The following is a 13250-nucleotide window of genomic DNA, read 5'->3' as shown; positions in this document are numbered from 1 at the left end:
GGACAGTTCTCACTTTGACAGATCGTCAGAAGTGGTTTGACATTTAAGACCAAACCACTACTGACGGTCAGACAATGGTTTGAAGTTTGCTGGAACAGTGAACTAAACGACAAATCTCAAACTGTCTCCGGTTTACTTACTACGTATGCACATTATGTCAATTATGACCTGTCAAACGGTTCTAAACGTTAGCTGGTATGCACCTAATAATTCATCGGTTTATAAGCCTCATCGATGCATTATCATGATCATTACAATATGTCTTAAATCAATGAATAAAAGATTTCTCTCACTTTAGAAACTTTTTATTTTCATTTGCAGACATCGTTGGAGGAAAAGTTGCAAAACGAAACACAATCCAAGGCGTTCTTCAAAGAGCAGTGGTCGGCGGCTATGAAGGAAATTCTTTCCATCAAGCTCCAAAATCAGAGACAGCTGAATGCTCAAATTGATTCTGACAGACGGCAACTGTATCAATCCGGGTAATGCTAACACATTTTTTTGCTTGCACACGTATCATTAACAACATTGATGTGACTCAAGCCTTTTGGGTTAGAGTCTGTACATCATAATACTTGAACATTTACCTATTTATCAAGAATATTATTATCTTGTTTATTATGTGCAGTAAAATTGAAAAATGCAGTATATTTTACATTTTCATCTCTCCATAATCTGTCTTTCCAGTGTTATAGACTGAAATTATTCATCCAGTTAAAATATATCAATGCTTTCAACTATCTCAGCTTTCTTTTCCGATCCTCATTTTCTCCTCCAGTCAATTGAAGATGAACCTTTTGAGTAGTTGACTATTTTCAACATGTGAGAGTGATACCAGATGAAGGTCTCCCACAGGAGACCACCTCAAAGGGCGGACCGAACCATCATCTTTCCCAAAACACCACAGCCTACGTCCACTCTTCGCGGTTCTCGCAACCCTCGGCCGAGCGGAGCCCGCCTCAAAAAAATCCGAAATTCGAATTCGTCTACGCTCCCGCCAAAACACAGACGCGGTCTACCAAAAACGGCCGCTCGAAACAGCGCCGTCGGTAAAACAGGGAGGACGCCGCGAATCTGTCAGTTGGATGGGGGCGAAAAGCTCTCTCTCGCCTCGGACCCCGAACAAGAAGCATCTCCAGATTCTCCAGCCAAGCCACAAGCCCCGATCCTCTCTATCGCATTGGACGCCGAACAGCAAGCATCGCCTCGGACGCGGAGCAACAAGCATCTGCAGCCCAGCCAACATCTGCAATTCTCCAGCCAACAAGCCCGCGTCGGCGCCAAGCAAGCATCCCAAGCCACAAGATCTCAAGCTAATAGCCAGCGACGCCGCGTCTGCAGCCCGCCAAACCGACATTACCATCGCCATGACCAACCGACCGCCAACGACTACCCTGCATAGCGATATAATAAACTGCCAGTAACAACCTCAACGTGCGTTTCTCTCAATTCCACCCCGCTTCTGGCCTGCTAGTGAAACGGCCTTCACCATTCTCCTCGACGGTGAAAGGCCGGTATCAAGAGGACAGGTGGATCCAAAAAGTAGTGATTCTTATACTATTATGTATTTATAAACACTAAACTATCAGGCAAAGACAGTGTGTATGGGATATTAGAATGTATTCCTCATAATCACATGTTTTCGACTTTTTTTAATGTAAAATAGGTTATCACGCGGTATTCACCGACACATGTTTCCTAAGGGTGGGTACTAAATGACGGTAATGTGTTTAAATATTTAAATGTAAATTTCGGTACACACCCATACTTGAATAAGCTCGCCAAGTGAGCGAAACGCTTATCATAATAACATGATCTAGATACTAAGTGATAATCCATTTTATAAATTATCATGAATTATCACCAAGTAAAGCTTAATCTCTTGAACAGACGGATGTTTTCAATTTTTAATGATATCACACTACCATAATACATAATACATATTGTGTTGATTGTAAATTAATAATCTATGTGCCTGTAATAACAAATTTATCAACTAATTATCATCACGGTTCAGGGAATTGATAAAAATCGGTGTAGATTATCTATATCAGTGTTTCCCATTTAGCGAGTCGCAGAATTTTGTTTATATTCAGTAGGTAATAAATAAAAATTAAACACTATTAACAAATTAATATTGTTTTACTATAAAATTCAACTTGAGTTTATTTTGATAAATTAACATGTGGTGAGAAAGAAACTTATAATGCTGATTCAGTAATTCAGTGGAACCTCGATTTTACGCGTTTGTAATTCACATTTTCCTGTTATTTGCGTGTAATTTTTGCAGTCCCATTTTATTTCAGTACATTTAATTCCCAGTTTTACATTTTTATATCTATTTTAACACATTCAATTACGTATGTATGTTCATAAGTAATCATTGAAATTTTAAGTTGCAGAGGCGTTGCCAGATATCCCAATTTTTAAGCAAAAATAGATTGTCCCAGCTAAATTCACAATTAAAAAATTCTATGATAACTGCAATGCTATGATCAACGCTATGATTTTTCACGTGAAAACATTTTTCCACAGCTATGTTTCATAACCGTGAAGAACGAAATAAGTTTTGAAAGTATAGAGATTGCGGTGTCTATATTAAATTTGAATGGAGAAGTAGATATTATGGACCTGATGTATGAAGAATTTAACTCGCTGAAACCTTCTATTGATGTGATTGTGAAAAATTCGAAAGACTCGGTTGCACAGAAATGGCATCAGTTAGTTATTCAAGTTATTCTCAGGAAATGAGAATAAAAATATTTTCAAGCTAATTTCAGTTATTTTAAGCAACATTTAACAGAACAAGTATTTTCTCAGATGAATCTAAAATGCTCAGATGCAAGAAATAGATGTTCTATTGAGTTTATAAAATTGGAATTAATAATTGATATTTTTAATATTTAATATTGAAATATGTGTTTTTTAGGTTGTCCCTCGTTTTGTCCCTAAATTCCATTTTTTTTAAATTTCACATGGTAAAAATCCCGATTTTTACCATGTGAAAGTGTAATAGCACCTGTTCTGATCCAGATTTCCCTCTGATTAACGACGGGTAAAACATCGAGAGCGTCAACAGCTTCAAATACCTGGGGGTACACATCACGGGAGATGGCATTTTGCAGAGAGAGCTCGCTATCCGAATGGGAATGGCTGAAGCAACATTCAACTCGATGCGGAGTGTCTGGGACTCACGATTCACACGATCACAAACCAAATGCCGCCTATTCGACGCTTGCATTCTGATGCTGCTGCTTTGCGGTAGCAAATCATGGCACTTTACGAAGGCTCAGAGCAACCGTATACTGAGCTTCAAAAACAGATATTTACAACGGATACTGGGTGTGCGGTGGGTGGTATGACTTTAGAAGCAACAAGGAGATAAAAGAACGCACCAAGCAGCCTCTCATCACGCTGAGAGTGAAGAGGTGACGTTGGACCTGGCTCGGCCACGTGCTGCGGATACCAGAAGAGAACATCAACCTGGCTTGCCTGTTCTTCAAGCCGACCGGATTCTGGCATCCTGGAAGGCCGCTAAATACTATCTATAGTCTATAGAGTGTATACGGCGGAGCTATAGGATGCTGATTTGACATGGAACGAAGCAAGAAGACTGGCAAGTGACAGTGATTCTTGGACGCGCCGTGTGGTGTCGATATGCTCCAACTAAGGGGCGGATATGGCCGAAGAAGAAGAAAATCCCGATTTGGTAAAATAATTATCTGGCAACGCCGGCTGACGCATATGTATATTTTTTTTTTATAGACACAACTTTATACAACGCAGTTGGCAGGCGATTTTTTATCATTCTCCAATCGCCTTAAATATTTTGGTCACATTTTTTGTTCTGTTTAGGTACATAATGGACTAAGTTTGACTATAACATTTTTGTTTTCCATATAGTGCCAGATTACGAAGTTTCTTATGTATTATGTTATGTTATATATGGCATAAGCGTTGGACTACAAAGCCGTGGGTCCCAGGTTCGAATCCTGGGTCTGGCAAGTACAAAAAAATTGTTTTTCAATTTGTGTGTGTCAGGGTATGGACCTAATAGGTTGAGCAAGTGGCTGACATCCATTTCTCGTAAAAAACAAAAAATCTGTCAATACAAACCTCTACTCTGTGGAGGCCCATATGATCCTATCAGGATCGGACATGGTCGGAAAAATATATCTCTGTGAATTACTCTGTTGAATCTGTTGGTTGATAAATGATAATTTAAAAAAAATACTGCACTAAAATATCTGGTGCCAAACTTTATGTTAATATTCCGATTGTCGTTTGAAATGAATTACTTTTCTCTTCTAGGTTACAACAGATGCTTGTCGAGGAAGAGTCTTTACTACATCAGGACCACTATGCACTGCAGAAACTTAAAGATGACATCATGAGCAACAATTAGTACCTATATTATAAAAAATGACTTATGGCGTATGACGTATTAATTTGCATTTTTTAAATGCAGATAATCTTCCATTGCGTAATGAATTACTCATCTGTGATATTCAAAATGAAAAAGTTCTACAGTTCAAATACTGGCTGCACAAATATCATAGATTGTTTTTCAATAAATAATATGTGTACAGTTTTGGTTATCCAGAACTCGATTACCTGGATTTGTTATTAATCATCAGTAATCAATCATCTTTTTAATGTGTTTATAAAATAATGGACAATTTAAAATAGGTATAGTGAAATTACAATTTTATGTTTTTGAAATGACTGACAATGACACCTTAGGTATAAAGGGTATTGAATTTAAAAAAAAAAAATGGCTTGGAGCATATTATGTCAATGTGTTCAAACACTTTTTCTCAGAAGACTTACATGCGCGTTAACATCATTTTACTCCCTACTTCAATTATAGTTTGTCAATTTATGGCTACGGCCGTATGTTGTAGCTTAACCACTGGGGAATGTCAAAAGAAAAGGCGTATTTCAAAAAAACACTACCTTATTCTAAGGTCAATAATTATTATAAAGCAATCATTATTCGTAGGATGTTTATCACACTTGAATGGTCAAAGACATAGCTTATAATGAGTATCTTTAGAATTATCTTCAAATGTGTTAATCTTGCCCATTTTTTGAATAATAAAATGCCTAATTCTTGTCAAATTTGGGATCACAGAGATTATCAATATAATTTTTTATCGTAAGTATTTCACTATAATAATGTCAAGAATACTATTTTATGTAATAAAAATACTTTATGCAGTCATCAAATGTTTAAAATAAATATAAAGGAAAATAAGGCTTCAAAATTATATAAATAAATTATCTACAACGTTTAAGGTATGTCCAGGATCATACTTTGAAAATAGAAAAAAAGCTCCATTTTGACCCACTCTGAGCACGTCCGCCCTTAAGACATTATTGAATTTAAATGGGTGTAAACAAAAACAAGCAATAAACTTATACAGTCACATTATGTAACCTTGGTCATGTGCATTGCATATAATTGTCTAAATGCAAACATGCATCTGGAATTCATTTCAATGACTACCGTGCATTGAATTAAATATGTTCAAATAAACTGGATTTTTAATTTTGATACGTAATTTTCATGAAATTTTGAACATTTCGGATGTAAATTGCAGGAAATAAAAAATATGTAATTACATTAAAAAAAGCTAAAATGTACTAAAATGAAACGGGACTGCAGAAACTATTCGCAAATAGTGGGAAAATGAATTCCAGGCACATAAAATCGGCGTTCTACTGTATTATTATGTTTAATCATATTGTCGATTATCTGGATTTATTGTTATCTGGACTAACTTAATCCCTCATTAGTTATTATAATTGAGATTCTATTATGTTTGGCGTGTGGATGTTTATCATGCCTCTTTCCATCTTGAAATCAGTGCAAATCATGCACAATGGAATAAATAATCCAGAAATAGTAAAAAATACAATCCAATATTCAAAATAAGATTTAAATATTTTTTTATTTTTCAACTACATTAAGTATACTTACAACATAATATATGACAATAAAATGAAAGATGTAGATTTCTTAAATGTATATTACCCAGTAACAATAGCTTTTACATGTTTATTTCTGACCTATACCGAGTTAATTCTGATTTATAGATAGGTACTTTTGAATACAAGAAGAGTTTTACTTCATAACCGGCACACCGGCACTGTGTGGACATATGGCAAACATTTACCGGTCAAGGACCACATAAAGCAAATGATATATTCACAATGGTGACCGCGTACATTCGTCTGACTTGGGCCATTGTGAAGGCGAGCATTATAATAAATAATAAAAATAGGTTGTTTCAAAATGATAAATGAAATTGTGACAATGTTGTTATGTTTAATTTAAACAACCTCTGCTCAAAATAGATTATTTTTAGTATCCTTTAAGGACCAAATACACTCTATGACGATCGGGCACATATATGTCAAGAGCGTTTTAGTGTCTATGATCATATCTATGCCATTCCGTTTACACATAAGCGAATATATGTCAAAAAAATCTATGACAGAGGCGTAGGCATAGATTCTATGACACCCGTATGTGCCAATCCGTTTACACACGATGCCGTAAAATGAATTGTGTCACATATTTGCCACTGATAAATACTACCAACATGACATTTGACAGACATTATGGTTGGTACGTCTTCGAAAAATATATTAGGCTATGAGTATTCGCAAACGTCAATCTGTCAAATGAAAATCGAATTATGATCGAAATACATCAGTTGCATATCAGTTAGCTTGCTAGGTTGCTATTTTATTCTTGTCCACTTCGTATTATAATGCCGGCGAATGTAGGAAACCCATGGACGCTATCATAATTTAATAAGAAAACAAGAAGTTATCATGTACCTGTGCTTGTCGTGTAAAGATTTCGATGGGTGATTATTAAAGGTTGAGCCCATGAGCCTCTTATAAAAAAACCCGTATGCGAAAAATAACGGCCGGTGTGCGATTGGCAATAACATTGTGTTCCAAATCCTGAACTATTTTGACCCAAGCAGCATTTATTTTAACTCTGTTTTCATAGTCGGATTGTGCGCAATCCCACAATCATGGACTAGTTTCCAAGATTCTAATTAAATTAATAACAGCTTCATCCGTCGATTCCACCACGATTTTACGAAGTCTTATCAGTTTTATCCATTTCAATATTGTTTATATAACAATAATTACCGTGTACCTGTGTCTACTGTCAAGATGACGTTCAAAATAAAAGACAGAAAAAACACTTCCCGCGCGATCTATGACTCATAAACAATAATATATCACAACACGTTTGACATAGACGTCACAGACAAGGAACGAGTGTCACACAAAATTATCGAGGTGTTTACACTGAGCCGAAAAACTATGACATTGAAAGCTGTCATAGATCGTTTGACATATATGTGACAGTTTATGACATCGTATTTACACTCTGTGACACAGGACGCCAACATAAGAAACGGGTTTTTCGACATATATATGACCGATCGTCATAGAGCCTATTTGAGCCATTACTTGCATAGAATAATTATTATTATAATGTACTTATTATATACATACATACTTATCAGTAATATATTTTATATTATGTACCTACTTATTTACTTGTTGAATAAATAAAAGCGTTGTTGTACTTTTGGTTTAGTTTGTTTTTATTTTTTACTGGGTGGAAAGCCCATCCAAGGATGAATGAAAAATATCCAATTTATTGTTAATTAATTATTAGGAACGTTATGCTGACATACATAATTTAGGAATGTGCCTCATGTAAAATAACAGAAAAAGATTCCCTAAAGTTTCTCTATAAAGTTGGTACCTAATCCCATCATTTTTTTACCCCTGCTAAGGAAAATGTCTCGCGAATATAAAAGTATAATTTTTCCACAATTAATAATAAATTAATGAATAGTCATAATTCCTTCTAAGACTTTCTAATAAATTTTGTTTATGTTTTGCAAAATGTTCCATGTATAACATGTATGTATAATTTAAATAACAAACTATTGTTCAATGCGTAATGTGAATGACAGCAATGCTATTTTCTGGGCACCGTTAAGCTACATAGTATTTATCATACCTCATCAAAGTGCTCTGCGTGGTGTAGTTCGTTCATTTTCCAGCAAGTTCACCACTATCATTCTACTACACAGACGCAGATATCGTATGAGTTCCAACTGTAATGTGAAAATTCAGAAGCTATTGAATTTTTTTGATCCATGCAATGCATGTAATCTTGCAACTTGCATGATAATACGTGTTTACACATGCATTTTCTTGTTATGGCCACGATAATATAATATACTGTCAGCAGTAAATCCATGCACTTGTAAATGGTATATTATAACGTTGCGTACTTTGATAATTCAAATATTGTTTATATTCAGACTGGCCTGGCATCATTAATCATAACAAGTATCATTTCACAAAATCAAATACTCCAAAATGACCTCTGTATAACACAATTGATTAAAATATAAAGACGCATTAGTTAAAAAATATTTTTATTTAAGTAATTATAATATTTAAAAACAAAACAATATTTATGACTTATGAACCACTCATGAACACCGCCGATCAAGGGGCGGCCGCCTCTTGTTCCGTCGCACACAATGCGATCAAGAGAGTCCCTGCAGACATCTACCATTCTCACAGACATTGTGGTGCCAAATATTTTCGCATTATATTACACTTAACTATCTATATCTTCTAGGAATTTTTAATAGTTGACTTCTTTAAATATGAACCAAAACAGGCAATGACATAATCTCAATAATTGTAATTTTGGAATTTGATATAAAATATATTTGCCATCCCACACTTTTAAAACAATGTTCTTGGTCATTGGAATATCTCGATTATTTTGTTGCTGATATAAATTATTATCCGTACAAGTACTTACCTATCAATATTATTATAATTCTTCATTCAATTTTCAAACCGATCTAATCCTATGGCAATTTTTTCAGTTATTAATGAGTCACATCTTTGATAAAGTCTTTTATCACAATATATTGCCTTTATAAGTTTGTAAGAAATATAATATAAACTATTAGTTGTTACTAATTTTCTATTGATAAGCTGGTCGTTCCAAAAAATTTAAGAATGGTTTTGATAAGAAGCCTTTTTTGGAGTAAGTGGTTTATTAATTTTTTTAAAGTTATGAAACTTCAATAGGCAAGCTAAATAGCTTATAGATTATAGAATAAAATTTACTGTGGAGCCCCGATTTCACATTTTTCGTTTACAAATTAGATTGAAGCATATTTATGTCAATGTGTTCTTTCATCTTTTCGAGATTGTTCCTTTCCTACTGAACCAAAAATGTTTTTCTTTGCTGAAACATTATTCATTGCACTGCAGAGATGTCCATAACTGAAGGGTAACAGGTGAAGAACATGTTATGTCACATTTTTGATTGATTTAAACTGGCAATGCAGTCTCGTAGATCAAACCGAGTACTACAAGATGGTATTTTAATTTCGGCATTAACAGTAATAGTCAAAGCATTATAGAGCATTGAAAATTATTATATCGGCTAAAAACAATAAATGTCCATTTCGTTCAGGGTAAAAACATGTATTGTCTATGGTCTATGTCAGACTTGACATTCTTGATAGCGCATAGGAATCATAAACCTCCCCCTGTGAAACGCTGGACAAACGGATGAACTGGAAAAACCTACACCCTTTAGAGTCATTGACTTATCAATGATATGAAGCGTCTAATTACAAAAAGTGACAAGTCCACAATTCAATATTTTCGGGAAACAACGTTTTTATGTTTCAAGCTTCAATTATTTGTTTTAACGTGAGATTATTTTTTTCCGTTGTATTCTATGTCGAAATTAGAACCATATGGCAATTTGTTTCAGCCGATAAACTCTTAAATGTAATAAATATAGGCAAAATAAAATTGGACGTAGCGCTATTTGTACCTCACTTTTTAATTTACTCCGCATAAGGCACATATTTCCGTGGCACTGTCATGAGTTTACCAGATGCTACAGCATGGGAGACGCCCCTTTTAATTTTCAATTTTCATCTCTCCATAATCTGTCTTTCCAGTGTTATAGACTGAAATTATTCATCCAGTTAAAATATATCAATGCTTTCAACTATCTCAGCTTTCTTTTCCGATCCTCATTTTCTCCTCCAGTCAATTGAAGATGAACCTTTTGAGTAGTTGACTATTTTCAACATGTGAGAGTGATACCAGATGAAGGTCTCCCACAGGAGACCACCTCAAAGGGCGGACCGAACCATCATCTTTCCCAAAACACCACAGCCTACGTCCACTCTTCGCGGTTCTCGCAACCCTCGGCCGAGCGGAGCCCGCCTCAAAAAAATCCGAAATTCGAATTCGTCTACGCTCCCGCCAAAACACAGACGCGGTCTACCAAAAACGGCCGCTCGAAACAGCGCCGTCGGTAAAACAGGGAGGACGCCGCGAATCTGTCAGTTGGATGGGGGCGAAAAGCTCTCTCTCGCCTCGGACCCCGAACAAGAAGCATCTCCAGATTCTCCAGCCAAGCCACAAGCCCCGATCCTCTCTATCGCATTGGACGCCGAACAGCAAGCATCGCCTCGGACGCGGAGCAACAAGCATCTGCAGCCCAGCCAACATCTGCAATTCTCCAGCCAACAAGCCCGCGTCGGCGCCAAGCAAGCATCCCAAGCCACAAGATCTCAAGCTAATAGCCAGCGACGCCGCGTCTGCAGCCCGCCAAACCGACATTACCATCGCCATGACCAACCGACCGCCAACGACTACCCTGCATAGCGATATAATAAACTGCCAGTAACAACCTCAACGTGCGTTTCTCTCAATTCCACCCCGCTTCTGGCCTGCTAGTGAAACGGCCTTCACCATTCTCCTCGACGGTGAAAGGCCGGTATCAAGAGGACAGGTGGATCCAAAAAGTAGTGATTCTTATACTATTATGTATTTATAAACACTAAACTATCAGGCAAAGACAGTGTGTATGGGATATTAGAATGTATTCCTCATAATCACATGTTTTCGACTTTTTTTAATGTAAAATAGGTTATCACGCGGTATTCACCGACACATGTTTCCTAAGGGTGGGTACTAAATGACGGTAATGTGTTTAAATATTTAAATGTAAATTTCGGTACACACCCATACTTGAATAAGCTCGCCAAGTGAGCGAAACGCTTATCATAATAACATGATCTAGATACTAAGTGATAATCCATTTTATAAATTATCATGAATTATCACCAAGTAAAGCTTAATCTCTTGAACAGACGGATGTTTTCAATTTTTAATGATATCACACTACCATAATACATAATACATATTGTGTTGATTGTAAATTAATAATCTATGTGCCTGTAATAACAAATTTATCAACTAATTATCATCACGGTTCAGGGAATTGATAAAAATCGGTGTAGATTATCTATATCAGTGTTTCCCATTTAGCGAGTCGCAGAATTTTGTTTATATTCAGTAGGTAATAAATAAAAATTAAACACTATTAACAAATTAATATTGTTTTACTATAAAATTCAACTTGAGTTTATTTTGATAAATTAACATGTGGTGAGAAAGAAACTTATAATGCTGATTCAGTAATTCAGTGGAACCTCGATTTTACGCGTTTGTAATTCACATTTTCCTGTTATTTGCGTGTAATTTTTGCAGTCCCATTTTATTTCAGTACATTTAATTCCCAGTTTTACATTTTTATATCTATTTTAACACATTCAATTACGTATGTATGTTCATAAGTAATCATTGAAATTTTAAGTTGCAGAGGCGTTGCCAGATATCCCAATTTTTAAGCAAAAATAGATTGTCCCAGCTAAATTCACAATTAAAAAATTCTATGATAACTGCAATGCTATGATCAACGCTATGATTTTTCACGTGAAAACATTTTTCCACAGCTATGTTTCATAACCGTGAAGAACGAAATAAGTTTTGAAAGTATAGAGATTGCGGTGTCTATATTAAATTTGAATGGAGAAGTAGATATTATGGACCTGATGTATGAAGAATTTAACTCGCTGAAACCTTCTATTGATGTGATTGTGAAAAATTCGAAAGACTCGGTTGCACAGAAATGGCATCAGTTAGTTATTCAAGTTATTCTCAGGAAATGAGAATAAAAATATTTTCAAGCTAATTTCAGTTATTTTAAGCAACATTTAACAGAACAAGTATTTTCTCAGATGAATCTAAAATGCTCAGATGCAAGAAATAGATGTTCTATTGAGTTTATAAAATTGGAATTAATAATTGATATTTTTAATATTTAATATTGAAATATGTGTTTTTTAGGTTGTCCCTCGTTTTGTCCCTAAATTCCATTTTTTTTAAATTTCACATGGTAAAAATCCCGATTTTTACCATGTGAAAGTGTAATAGCACCTGTTCTGATCCAGATTTCCCTCTGATTAACGACGGGTAAAACATCGAGAGCGTCAACAGCTTCAAATACCTGGGGGTACACATCACGGGAGATGGCATTTTGCAGAGAGAGCTCGCTATCCGAATGGGAATGGCTGAAGCAACATTCAACTCGATGCGGAGTGTCTGGGACTCACGATTCACACGATCACAAACCAAATGCCGCCTATTCGACGCTTGCATTCTGATGCTGCTGCTTTGCGGTAGCAAATCATGGCACTTTACGAAGGCTCAGAGCAACCGTATACTGAGCTTCAAAAACAGATATTTACAACGGATACTGGGTGTGCGGTGGGTGGTATGACTTTAGAAGCAACAAGGAGATAAAAGAACGCACCAAGCAGCCTCTCATCACGCTGAGAGTGAAGAGGTGACGTTGGACCTGGCTCGGCCACGTGCTGCGGATACCAGAAGAGAACATCAACCTGGCTTGCCTGTTCTTCAAGCCGACCGGATTCTGGCATCCTGGAAGGCCGCTAAATACTATCTATAGTCTATAGAGTGTATACGGCGGAGCTATAGGATGCTGATTTGACATGGAACGAAGCAAGAAGACTGGCAAGTGACAGTGATTCTTGGACGCGCCGTGTGGTGTCGATATGCTCCAACTAAGGGGCGGATATGGCCGAAGAAGAAGAAAATCCCGATTTGGTAAAATAATTATCTGGCAACGCCGGCTGACGCATATGTATATTTTTTTTTTATAGACACAACTTTATACAACGCAGTTGGCAGGCGATTTTTTATCATTCTCCAATCGCCTTAAATATTTTGGTCACATTTTTTGTTCTGTTTAGGTACATAATGGACTAAGTTTGACTATAACATTT

At 36.0% G+C, this 13250-nt stretch overlaps 1 protein-coding gene across 1 annotated transcript in view; it reads left to right on the top strand.

Moving 5' to 3' along the window:
• The window catches only part of LOC147072787 (uncharacterized), a 34074-nt gene extending 28811 nt beyond the window's left edge, over window positions 1-5263 (top strand). The window contains exons 16-17 of the mRNA XM_085945774.1: window positions 322-482; window positions 4312-5263. Coding sequence (XP_085801900.1) covers window positions 322-482; window positions 4312-4405 — 255 coding nt within the window. The 3' untranslated portion in view covers window positions 4406-5263. The remainder of the gene's footprint in view (window positions 1-321; window positions 483-4311) is intronic.
• Window positions 5264-13250: the final 7987 nt, after the last annotated feature.

The sequence above is a fragment of the Rhyacophila brunnea genome, unplaced genomic scaffold (assembly GCF_057557595.1).
Source record: "Rhyacophila brunnea isolate RB1 unplaced genomic scaffold, BYU_Rbru_1.0 scaffold_19, whole genome shotgun sequence".
NCBI classification, from domain to species: domain Eukaryota; kingdom Metazoa; phylum Arthropoda; class Insecta; order Trichoptera; family Rhyacophilidae; genus Rhyacophila; species Rhyacophila brunnea.
This window is presented reverse-complemented; position numbering and strand designations above follow the sequence as displayed.